The 12,434-nt window shown below is 41.0% G+C and overlaps 1 protein-coding gene across 4 annotated transcripts in view; it reads left to right on the top strand.

The window, feature by feature from the left end:
• LOC133953891 (putative adhesion G protein-coupled receptor E4P) overlaps positions 1-12,266 on the top strand; it is a 21,121-nt gene extending 8,855 nt beyond the window's left edge. For all 4 annotated transcript variants that reach the window (XM_062388050.1, XM_062388048.1, XM_062388049.1 and 1 more), the window contains 16 exons: positions 1,472-1,549; positions 1,926-2,075; positions 2,180-2,308; positions 2,669-2,812; positions 3,033-3,076; positions 3,355-3,465; positions 3,589-3,742; positions 3,897-4,016; positions 4,120-4,319; positions 4,453-4,620; positions 5,639-5,833; positions 7,223-7,440; positions 7,680-7,838; positions 8,654-8,834; positions 9,163-9,264; positions 9,856-12,266. In XM_062388050.1, the coding sequence (XP_062244034.1) occupies positions 1,477-1,549; positions 1,926-2,075; positions 2,180-2,308; positions 2,669-2,812; positions 3,033-3,076; positions 3,355-3,465; positions 3,589-3,742; positions 3,897-4,016; positions 4,120-4,319; positions 4,453-4,620; positions 5,639-5,833; positions 7,223-7,440; positions 7,680-7,838; positions 8,654-8,834; positions 9,163-9,264; positions 9,856-9,897 (2,190 nt within the window). In that variant the 5' untranslated portion in view covers positions 1,472-1,476 and the 3' untranslated portion in view covers positions 9,898-12,266. The remainder of the gene's footprint in view (positions 1-1,471; positions 1,550-1,925; positions 2,076-2,179; positions 2,309-2,668; positions 2,813-3,032; positions 3,077-3,354; positions 3,466-3,588; positions 3,743-3,896; positions 4,017-4,119; positions 4,320-4,452; positions 4,621-5,638; positions 5,834-7,222; positions 7,441-7,679; positions 7,839-8,653; positions 8,835-9,162; positions 9,265-9,855) is intronic.
• Positions 12,267-12,434: the final 168 nt, after the last annotated feature.

Here is a 12,434-nt window from a genome sequence, read left to right as displayed (position 1 = left end):
CAATAATACAATGTTATTATAATGATTTAATAATGAAAGTTTCAAAATCAGAGACAGCTAATTCTAAAGTCTGATACAATCTCTAAAATCAATGACAAGAAACAAACTAACAAAAGTTGTGGCAAAAGAACAGGCTAAAAGGACTAAATAGAACAGGTTAAAACAATCAAGTAAAAGCCGTTTGGAAAAAGTAGGTGTTGAGAGATGATTTAAAAACAGGGAAGTTTTACAGTTCCTCAGTTAAACTTTTTGTCCCTGTCACCTTTGGTCAGTCTTTACCGAGTCTAACAGGGCCTCATCATTATATATCTATGAGGAATGATTTAGAAGCTCGGTGAAGTAGCTTGGTGCCAAACCTTGGAGCCATGAAGGTCAACAGCAATATTTAAACATGCAGACAGCCCAACGAAGGGAAGCTGATATATGGGAGATGAGATCTTGCGTACGTGCCTTCTGAAGACCCTGAGAGTGAGCGATCATGTACACACAGCTTCACAGAAATCCAGCCGAGGTATAGTTAAAGCATGAATCACTTTTTGGAGATCACAGAAGGAGAAGTGAGTTTATAAACCTCCGCTTTCTGTCAGGCCCGAACGTAAAGCAACGGGAAGACGGCCAGACCGAGGGAAGTGCATCGCATTACAGCTCGCACACAGGCAGAGGAGACGGTTTCTGTTAGAGACAAACTATTCTTATTAACCACTGTGGCCACTGATTAATGAAACATCACATGAAGTCAGGCCTTGGGTCTGTCTGCAGTTGTGGGGTCACTTGGTTGGATGCAATCACATCGTTTTACACAGTCACTCTGTCTGGTTTTGTTAAAGTGGTGTTACTGTGGGAGCCCCGGCCTCATCACAACAGAGGGCTTATTGTGTTCGATCCCCGGGGAGGGGAGCCGAGAGAGAGAGAGAGAGAGAGAGAGAGAGAGAGAGAGAGACTGTCAATCGTGTCACAGCACAGACACACAAAGTACTTCATTTGGCTACATGTTAAATTCCACTGAGGGTAAAAAAATTTGCTAACGCATCAAAACTTAAAACAAGTAGTTGCTTTAAATCCGGGGTGACCACCGCTGTCCTCCTGGGGTAAAAACCTACAAATATTTTCAGAGCCATTTTTCCATCCTACAGGGGCTAATGATCTAAAGGGTGATTCTTGGGAGCCCCATGGGGACCATGGTGATCTCTTGCTACCATGAAGGACTCTCAGGATGTTTTGTAATATTTTGATGTTAAAAACGGGGTGTGTACAGACAGTTTGATGTGCATGGGCGAATATGAGGAAGTGTGCAGTTTTTTTTAAAGTGAAGGTGCTGCAACTTTGTTTTCTCTGAAGGCCTGTTCTCAACAAATAGAAGTGTCCTTTTCAAACCTCCCTTAGGACAGGAGTTACATGTCGTCCTCATCCTTGCCATCGTTTCCCTCAACTGTCAAATGAAACTAACTGGCCTTTCTCTCTTTCCCTGCAGGCTTGATGTGTATGCTGGGGAACTGTTTCTCTAAATGTCCGAAGGGTCTCATCAGCACCGAAGGGCGTGAATGTGTTGGTAATAATCTGCTACGACCTCTGATTTTAACCACCCCCTCTGTCACCGGAGTGAACCAGGAAAACAAATGTTTTTGATGCCACTCAACTTGGTTAATTCCATTTTTAGACATTGAAGCAATGCTTGTTTCCAGGGCAATTTACAATGAAAACATCAGTAGAGGAGGTTTCAATTCCTAGATCAGCACAATTAAAAAGCAAGCAGCTAAAATGACTACAAATTCCTGGCCCTGACGGCGGTGCTGTAACTTGGGACTGGTAATCATGGTGGACAGAGGAGGTAGAAAAAACAATGCTGACAAGAGAGATTGCTTAAAATGTCATGTTTTCTGATGTACTGTCCTCTCTGCTTCCTGTTTCCACATTCAAATCGATAGATTTTGACGAGTGTAACGATGACCCAGAACAATGTGGAAAAGGTGCAATGTGCTACAACACCATTGGCAGTTACTACTGTGTGTGCTTATCTGGCTTCAAGAACTTAGCTGGGACCGTCAACTTCACAGCGACGACTGGACAGTGCCGAGGTGTGTGTTGTGTGTGTGTGTGTGTGTGTGTGTGTGTGTTTGTGTGTGTGCATCCATTGATTGCTTCTCTTTACTCATTGTTACCACCATCTTCACTCTGTCAGATATCAACGAGTGTACCGATCAAGTGGGAATCTGCGGCCATGCAGGTAACTGTTCTAACCGGATAGGGTCCTACATCTGCACCTGCCAATCTGGTTACGTCAGCCCCAACGGCACGGAAAAGTGCAGAGGTGAGTATTCACAGTTTTGTGTTGCTATACCATAGACTGTATATTAAGATGGTCCACACATGTCAATTTGCTTCCACTATCTAGAAATTATGCCAAAACATCAAGGAAACTAGCCCAATTCTTCGAGAATCAGGGGGCCCATAGCTTCCCTCCACCTGAGGAACATTTCCAAAAATTGAAATCTATCTGCCGTAGCAGATTTTTGGAATTTTTGCAGTTTTATTCGAATTGCAGGTTTTGATTTACAAGAAAGAAAGATCCTAATGGCACCAGCGTCCTTCAGACACTTCGATGTTTGTTCCATTATGGACCAAAGCCATACATGTTATATTCAGAGCTGTTTCTATTATCCTTTCACAGACATAAATACATGTGAGGAAGCTGAAATTAAAGGAGACAACATCTGCGGAGAGAAAGGCACGTGCAAGAAAGATGAATGGAGTTACTGGTGCAGGTGTGAGATGGGATACACCAACTACGGCAACAAAAGGACGCCGTGTTCAGGTCAGTGTAGGAGCACGCTGTTCCTCTACCTGTTCATCCTCCTCGTATAAGCATCTTCAGACAGTTTCCTCATTGCTGTGAAGGCTTGCTCTGCCTTAACACTGCTTTTCATGGTGCCAACAAGACAACAGCAATGGTATCAACGCTCCTCTGCTTTCTGTACAGACTGAGATGAAGCATCAAACTCACAGGTTTTGAAGTGTTGTTTCCTTATTTCCAGAGCTTAAATGTGATGGCTTCAGTGCTGAGAATGGACCTACACAGGTAAGCTGGAAGTGGCATGATATAAAACTGCAACGTCAAGAAAAAAATAAAATGTTTAATGTTTTTTTCCTGGATTTATTCTTGTGTTCATCCTCCTTTAGGCAACTCTAAATGCAGGGTTAGCTATAGTCCAGCATCCCATAGGTCAAGTGTCCTGCTAAGCAGCATTTATTTGATTGAATATTAGTAAAACCACCCTGTGGCCCTGCAGGGTTTAGTGTATGTGAGGTTTACTATAGGGCTGAAGGTTCTCATTATTCTCTCTCTCTCTCTCTCAGTCGCCCCGAGGCTTGGCAAATATTTTGTCCATGATGAGAAACAGCTGTTTGGCTCTGTCCAATCCAAGTGCTGCCGGGGAAGAGAAGGTTGACGGAGAGGCGCTACTGGAGGTCAGTAAATCAGATTTACACACACACACACACAAATACACACACAAATACATGCAATATTCTTACCCCCCAAAAAAAACACACACACACACACACCACCACCTCTCCTTTGTGCTGCAACAGAAACTTTTCACAGCCACCGAGGCCATCCTGTCGCCCGGTCGTCCAGACAGCGCTGAGGATGTGAGTTTGTTGCTGGGCACAGTGGAGAACTCCATCATGTTCATCGGTCCTCAGCTAAAAAAAAACTACACCAAGATAGAAACCACAGAGACAGGTAACAGTCTCCATCGGCACAGCTCTGCATAGAACGAGTAAAATCATCCGGGCCACTACCTTTAATGATAAATGATTGAATGAAAGTGGAAACATTTCTGCAAGCTAATTTTAGATGTGCAGGTTTATTTGTAATGAGTTGTTTGATGGAACAGACGCAGAGATTGCTGTTCAAAGGGGAAGCACACGACCCACTGGAGCGATCCATTTGACCAATGAGAACGCAACACTCGACACCGACTGGGAAACAGCATCTGGGACGGGAACATACCCTGGTAAACTATTCTGCTCTCGTTTAGTCTCATCTACCTTTCTGTCAAATAAGTCACGACTGCCATGTTCATGAAATTCCATTTTTTTTGTTTCTGATTTTCACAGGCTTTGCTATGGCTGCACTGCTGACCTATAAGAACCTGAAGATCTCAGGGAACCGTTCTTTTGAGGAGCTCAAAGGACCTAAAAAGGATGGCGTGGATCCGTCCTTCCAGATCTCCTCAAGAGTCGTGTCTGTCGTGGTCTCTAATCCATCCACTCAGAATCTGAGCCGCTCTGTCCACATCACACTCAGACATTTAAAGGTAGCTCCACCTGTCCCAGTCTTTTACGTGTCACACTTCTTCTATCAGTGTTACTTTTTTTTAAACAATTATTAGTAATATAATAGGAGGTTCTGAAAAAAAAAAAAGCATATTTGTTTTGTGTTGTGTGTAGGACAAAGAGGAGTCCCCTGCGATGAGGTACATCTGTGCTTACTGGACTGAGAGACAGGCCTGGTCCACAGATGGCTGCTATCAACATCACTCCAACGCCACACACACTGTGTGTAAATGTGAACATCTGAGTAGCTTTGCTGTGCTCATGGCCCTGTACCCCATTGAGGTAAAAATGACACAAACCAATGTTTTGAAAACCTCTTCAACAAGAATAGCATTTAGTAGAGCGCATTAACACCATCAAGGCCCAACAGTCCATTTGAATCTGATCAAGCTGCACCAAATTTAACAGAGTCATAGATATCAGTCCCTAAATGTGCCCATTCTTTTCATCAAGATCAATGATTGTGCCTTGGACAATATGTGAAAAGGTCAAAAAATGTCATCTCACATGTTAAAGGCAAAGACAAAAATGGGCTAAATTGCTTTGTGAAACACTGATGACTTGTCCAGTCAGGTGAGGACCTAAATGCAGATATGACTTACGAACTAAGACTAAGAACCGGGTCTTTAATTTGACTGACAAAGCGAAAACACTGACATAGAAACTGACAAGATGAACTCTTACTGAACAAAAGGAAACACAGACACTAGGAAAAAAACTGGAAATCTCTATGAATGTGCAAAAGAACCGAGACCTACACTCAAAAGCCAAGAAATAGAGAGACAACAAAAAGTCCATCAGCACAACGAGAGTCCAACAAAAGATCCGTTCATCAATTTTCTACACCGCTTGTCCTTTCAGGGTCAGAAAGAGAGTTGGAGCCAACCACCGCTGACATTGGCAGGACTTACAGGTCGCTGCCGGACAAACAGGGACAAATCAAAATGACACACCTTCAATCAATATAGAGAGTCCAATGAATCATATCTGTAATATGCAGGTCTTTGGACTGTGGGAGGTGACAAGGCAAACCAACTCACATTAACGCTGGCCATAAACAGGAGATTGACAAAGAAATCAAACAGTCCAGAAAGAGTTCCAAACACATCAGAAGTCCTAAAATAGTTTCCTCCAAGGGTCCAAATAGAAATCAAAAGTCTTTCAAAAGCTGAACATAGGAACAGAATCATGACATCACTCTCACGAGCTCTGTTTCTATTTGCAGCTGTTAAAGGTGTGAATCATCACCTCAAGAGTCTAGTTAGTCACATCCGGATCTGACATGTCTTCTCCCCTCTAGGAACCGTTTGGGCTCCTGTTGGTGAACAACATGGCGCTGATCATCTCCATCGTGTGTCTGTTGCTGAGCATCGTGACGTTCATGTTCTGCCGCTCCATCCAAGGGACCCGCACCACCATCCACCTGCACCTCTGCATCTGCCTCTTCCTGGCCGACCTCATCTTCCTGGCTGGCATTTCACAAACTGAGCCTGTGGTATGTTCGTTAAAAGCAGATATTTACTTCATCACGTCGAGGAATAGTCTAGACTGCTGATCCTATCATTCATTAAAATGTAGTTTAATTGAAATGTTTCCAGTGGGTGGACCTATTCCACTCACCTTCCTGCTCTATAAATATCACAGCCACTCTGTAATAAACCTCAAATTGTCTTCATGTCCTATTACAGTGAAATAATATTGTGGTAGTCTAGAGGCAAAGAAAAAACAAGAAAAATTACTTTAGGCTCAGACAATAAAATGTAATATCCGAAAATGGGCATCACAAGGAGTTTGAATCCTGAATGGGCCAAAAATAATACCTGTGTATTATCCAGTGCTGTAAGGTTAACATAAGTTCAGTTTTAGAATGCTTTATTGATTATTTGATATAAATAAACTTTATGTCAATGGATAAAAGAAAGCTATAAAACAAACCAATGTCTCGTTAAAATGCATTTCATAAAGATTTCAAAGAGGATAATGAGGGGGGTTGTTGAGCCCCAACAATGAATAACCTACCTCGCTGTGTCCCTAGTCTTGCCCTGGGTACAAAGAGCTGGGGGTGAGAAGGTCTTAAGGAAAGCGGTGCAGGGGATTTAACAAAAAGGAATGACATTTTAAAAGCAATGGATGAGATGTGATCATATTTTTGACATGTTGTAAGAACCCTAGCTACAGTGTGCTGCACAAGTTGGAGGCACAGTGAGCTGCAGTAATCTAAAAAGCTGGGGACACAGGCTTGAGTGAGAATTCGTGCCTTCTTGAATGAAAGGAGTAATATGATCTTGTCAATATTCCTGATTTGACTGATTAGTGATTTGGTTATATTATTAAAATATGTTTGGAACGTGAGGTCACTAAAGATTACTTCCAAATTTCATGGGTGCACTGCAGACCCTGAAAACCTCACGCCTGAAATACACCATCTGTGTGGTTTAGGTCCAAACACCGTCTCTTCAGTTCTGTTTGGATAAAGCATCAGAAAGTTACAGGACATCCAAGACTTTAGGTGTTGAGAATGGATGCCAGTGAAGCAGCTGAGGCGAGGTTGATAGATTTATGGATAAGTAGAAATAAAAATAACAATATTTAACTTTGGTTCAAACTTGAATTTTGTTTATAATTAATCTGCACTAATATTTTATTTAATCAATATATAATTATATTTGACAGATTACATAGGTTTTACTAATAGCCCGTTTGAGGACAAACTGACCTTTTAATCTACGTAGTTCCTTATCATTAGAAAAAGCTGTTAACGTAGTCATGGAGACAAGTATTGATTTTATCACATTAGCAGTAGATGCCGTTTCAAAGACTTTAATATCCGCTGCTCCTTCCGCTCTGATCTTGTCGTTCTCCATGTTGTCACATTACTTCACAGGACGGCTGCAGGTTTGTTGCAGCGATGCTCCATTACCTCTTCTTGGGAGTCTTCACCTGGATGCTGCTGGAAGGCGTGCAGCTCTACCGAATGGTGGTCCTGGTGTTCAATGCCACCATCCGACCCCTGTACCTATTCCTCGCCGGTTACGGGATACCCCTGGTTATCGTCATCATATCTGCCATCATCAGACCAAAAGGATACGGCACTGACAAATTGTGAGTCTGTGAAGAAAAGATAATTTCGGTGGTGATAAAAAACATCTGTAGTGTGTGTGTGAGAGAGAGCTGGAGAAGATACACAGGAAGAGGGAATTGTGTGTGTGTTCCTGTGTGTTTGCACATCTTGCTTGTGTGATAGCGATTACATCAGTGGATTACATAGACCTGCTGTTGTCTGTCTGTTATATACAGAAAACCTTATCATGCACATGTCTTCCCCCCTTCCTTTTAACCAGCTGCTGGCTGTCTCTAGAGCACGGCCTCATATGGAGTTTCCTCGGCCCTGTGTGCTTCATCATCGTCATCAATGTCTTCTTCTTCATCATCACTGTTTGGAAGCTCGCTCATAAGTTCACCAGCCTCAACCCAGAGCTCTCCCAACTAAACAAAATCAAGTGAGTCCCTCTGCTTGTTTTCCTGAGTGTGACAGAGTGTGTTTTTTTTGGGCATCCTCCCTTGCTGCTGTAATGTAAAACTTAGGTTTGAGAAAAGACCTGAGAAATACATGGATGGAACGAACGTCTGTAATATTTCCATTTTCCTCTGCTCTGAAATGGGGATACAACTACACAACAACATACCACAAAACACAACAACAAATCGCAACGACAATGTAAAATGTAAAACCAACAGCAAATAAGAAAAAAATCAAAAACCTCAACAGCATGGAAGTACCCGTTATTGAAGCTCTGATTAGATTGAGGAACCTCAGGTCAATTCAGGGTCACTGCAGGTGTGATGTCAGGTGTGCTTGTGGTTGGTCAATTCTTGGCGAAGTTGTAGAAATTCACAGTTCCTGTTTCCGAGTGACCGAAATCAAAACCTACTGGTTCCTTTTTTATACGCTCTTAGTGTTCACTGTGTCTAAAAAATGAAGTATATTTATAGCTATTCATAGGAATAACAAAAAACACATCACTGAAGAGCTTACTGCATAGAGCCCATGTGAGGTACATTGCCAGAAACCACTTTTGAAACAGCATTTATTTTCTTCCACAAACGTTCAATTGGCAGGAAATAAAGAAATGTCTGTGTCCTGTAGATACTCTGTTGAACCCTTCTTCTCCCGCTTTCACTCTTCAGGGGTTTTTCCAGACACTGCAGTGGTGACTGAGTCATCAGTGTGTCGGAGCTCATGATAATCACTTCTTTCATTTTCTATCTGTTGCCCTTTCCGCCACATCCACCCCTTCCCCCCTCCCCCCTACAGAGCATTCACAGTGACAGCTATAGCCCAGATTTGTATACTGGGTCTCATGTGGGTGTTTGGGACCTTACTGTTCCAAGAAGGCACCGTACATACCAGGACGGTGTACGCATATATCTTCACTATTCTGAACAGCCTGCAGGGGGCGCTGATCTTCATCTTGCATTGCCTGCTGTCTAAGCAGGTAGGACAATTTGGATTATCTCTGACAAACAATAATTGTTTTTATTGTAAGGTTGGGTGGTCGTGTTAGGATTAGGGTTATTTATGGTGATGGTTATGGTAAGGGTTTTGGTGTGTGTGCGGGTGTGTGTGTGTGTTTGTGTGTGTGTGTGTGGTTGTGTGTGTGTGTGGTTGTGTTCGTGTGGTTGTGGTGTGGTTGTGTGCGTATGGTTGTGTGCGTGTGGTTGTGCGTGTAGCTAGGAGCTGTTAAATGTGTTAGAGATAAAAAAAAAGTATAAAACCAGTGATGACTTTTGTTTCCACGCCTGATGTTTTGCTGACCTCTGCAGGTGAGAGAGGAGTATGCACATTTCCTCTCCTGCATCTGCACACCACAGAAGAAGAGATACTCGGACCTCACGAGTACCAATCCCTCCAGTTCTCAGTCACAAGTAAGTATCAGGTGATCACACCCACTCTGTCACCTCCAAGGCATACTCACTTTTACTCAGCTACTGTAATGTAAACATATACATACTCCACTAAATTCAAAGTGTGTCGGAAGAAGTGTGGGGATTGTATATCTCAATTTTTTTTGCTGTATTTAAGAATTTATTTATTTATTTTCTAAAAAAGCTTAGCAAACATAACGTTGACGAGAAAAAGACAGTGTCTGCCATAAATGGAGAGGTATATCAATATTTAAAGTATTTATTCAAAAGAAAACGCTTGACCGAGATGAAGGGAGCAGCAATGACAATTATGATATTAAAGATTTAGCACGATAATATTTCACTGCAGCGACTTTTTACTTTTTTTGTTTTAAATTTTAATACCATACTTTAATAATATGAGTACTATATTTTTGTCTTACAAGGCACTTCACATGAAAAAAATCACGAAAATACAATTTAATTTAGTTAAATATTCATTAAATTGAGGTAAATCTACTTTCAATTGAGTCCTCATACTTCTCCTACCACTGCAGACACATGTACATTATCTTACCATTTTTGTAACGTGTCTTATTTCTGTTTGCTCAGGGCTCTAGAAGTGGGCAGCAGACCAGTGAATCCCAAATATGAAGAGCTCCATCTTTTATTCCTCCCCAAAATACTTTGAATGATTTGGATCCCTTCATATAAAAATTCAGTCGGGACTCATTCACCCGAATGTAAGTTTAAAGTCTGGCTTGCTGTTGTGTGATCTCATGGTACATGGTTAGAGTCATCGTCAATCTTGTATTTTTGATAAACCAAATCACCTTTTTTTTTTGTTTGTTTTTTACATATTCTTTTTGTTTTTTTGTGGGAATCGAATTACCAATGACCCTGTTCAAAGGTCACAAAACAAAAATGACGGGAACCATTGCTCTAAACCAGAGATTGTATTTAAAGATTGATGAAGCACCCCCCAACTCCTCCCACTGTCCATTAAGCCAAAATAACTTGCTGCCATCTTGAGCATTGTGAGCTACAGATATATATTTAGAATTAGGATCAGGAGAAAGCGAGGTCCTAGGTTTGACCAATCATGAGTCTGTCTCAGCTGTCAATCATGATTGTTCCATCCCATTTTTATAGCATCAAATTACTAACTAAGAAAACTTACCTCAAAAATTAACAAACGAATAAACAACAGTGTGATAAGAACTACCTAAATTACCTAAACCATTTTTGAGAAGAGATGTATGTGACTAGTGCTTATTTGGTCCATGTACCATTCACTAACGTGGAAGAGGCATGATTTTTTTTTTGCCTTTATTGCAGCCGTCCACCAGGGGGCGATTAAGACACTTTGGTTTCACTTTTAGGGGAGCAGTCATCCTGTCCATCTTTACATGAGGTTTATCGTTAAACACACATCTGTCCAAGGCGGGTCAGAGCCTACTGAAGCCAGTTCTTATCGCTCAAAACCCATTAATCTGAATGAATCCTACAGTAAGTCACTTGCAAAGTGTGCCATTTATTCCTCATTAATATTCTTATTTCCCCCCACTGACAATGATGTACATACACCAATGGCAGATAAAAGTGTATTGATAATGACTAAATTTCTCTTTTGGTGTGAGGTTACACTTAAAATGTTCTCATTGTTGCAGCAGGCAAAGAGAAGCTAAACCTCTAAAAGTGTTTATTCAGGAACTCTGTAAGTGACAGTGAAGATATTTTAGTAGCTTATCGGTTCAGCCAGAACAAATCACTGTTAAGTGTATTACCCATGGGAGTGGTTAAGTGAAAGTGATGCAGACTATTTATTTTTCCAAGAGCAGACTATGAAGTCTATGTTATGTAGGCTGCAAGGAAATATGTTTAAAGCACGAGCATACACTTTGCACTGTATTTTATATAAATGTATGATATAGATATATGCGCGGGGTGGGCTTTTTTGTTCAGGGGAGCTTCACAGAATGTCTTTGTCTCCATGTACTGTATTGAATAGTGTGCTGTTACAGTAAGAAACAACTGACCGATGATGCAAATTACCCATGAAGTGCCTCTGATGGCTCCTCCTGTAAGTCCCATGTGGGCGTCTGCAAGGTTTTAACGTCTGTTGTTACTTGCTTTGAAACAAAATAAGTGATTTAAAAAAAACAAACACTTATGGCTGTTTTTGAATAATCTATCTTGGCTTGCAAATGAGCTGTGCCACTTTATGAAGCTTCTTTTATTCTTGAATGTGTGACAAAGAAATCTCGTCCAAAGTGACTGCTTTGACCAATCACAAAAACAGACCCACCCCTGTGATAAGCCTGCAGCTTCCTGCAATCATGGTGTGTTTATGAAAGAAAATGTTCTTATTATAACTATAAGTCTGTACCTCGACACACAGTCAGAGAGTGTAAGGTCTCACATTCCTGAAATGAAGGGTGTGTGAAATGGGAGTTGGACAAATTGGATTTAATTGCACTTTGTCTTTGTCAAAATAAACGTCCAGCAAATCCTGGAGTCATCCAGTCCCACTTAGAGAACCAGAACAGTTTACATGTAGAAATAAAGCTCTCAGTTTTACTATTACTATTTGATATAAATTGATTGGACAATCTGAAAGACATTGATCGTTTTGATATTTTGGATTTCAAATCTGTCTTTTCATGTGATTTGTTTGTATTGAAATGTTTCTCCCTTTGGTTTGGAGACCCTGATGAACGCCACGTCTGTGTAGATTGGATCTAAACTGTTCTTCGGTTCTAAACTGTGACTGCAAACACAGCATCTTGGCCAATGAAGCCGATTATTCAAGCATTGCAGAAAGTATTTCTATGTGAAAAAGCTACTCTGCAGTCTGCAGAATTTTTTGAATGTAAGATTCTTATTGTTACAATGTACTATATATGTTGTAGTTTGGAGCTATATGAACCTATTTTTCTACTTGTTTTGTTGTTCGATGTTTGGTACTTTTTTTCTTCAAAGAATATGTAGCAAGAAAATGTTAATAAAAACCTTCCCTTCTACTTCATGTGAAAAATCTGTGTGTGGCATGTTAACATTAGTTAAGTAAGAGAGGCAGAGAGACAGACAGATGGACACAGACAGACAGACAGACAGTCAGACAGAAAGAAACAGACAGACATGACTTTTTCTGCAAGATCATTGAACCATATTTTGTGATTTAGAATAAA

The sequence above is a fragment of the Platichthys flesus genome, chromosome 5 (assembly GCF_949316205.1).
Source record: "Platichthys flesus chromosome 5, fPlaFle2.1, whole genome shotgun sequence".
NCBI lineage: Eukaryota > Metazoa > Chordata > Actinopteri > Pleuronectiformes > Pleuronectidae > Platichthys > Platichthys flesus.
Note: the sequence above shows the minus strand (reverse complement) of the source record. Positions and strands in the feature narration are given on the sequence as shown.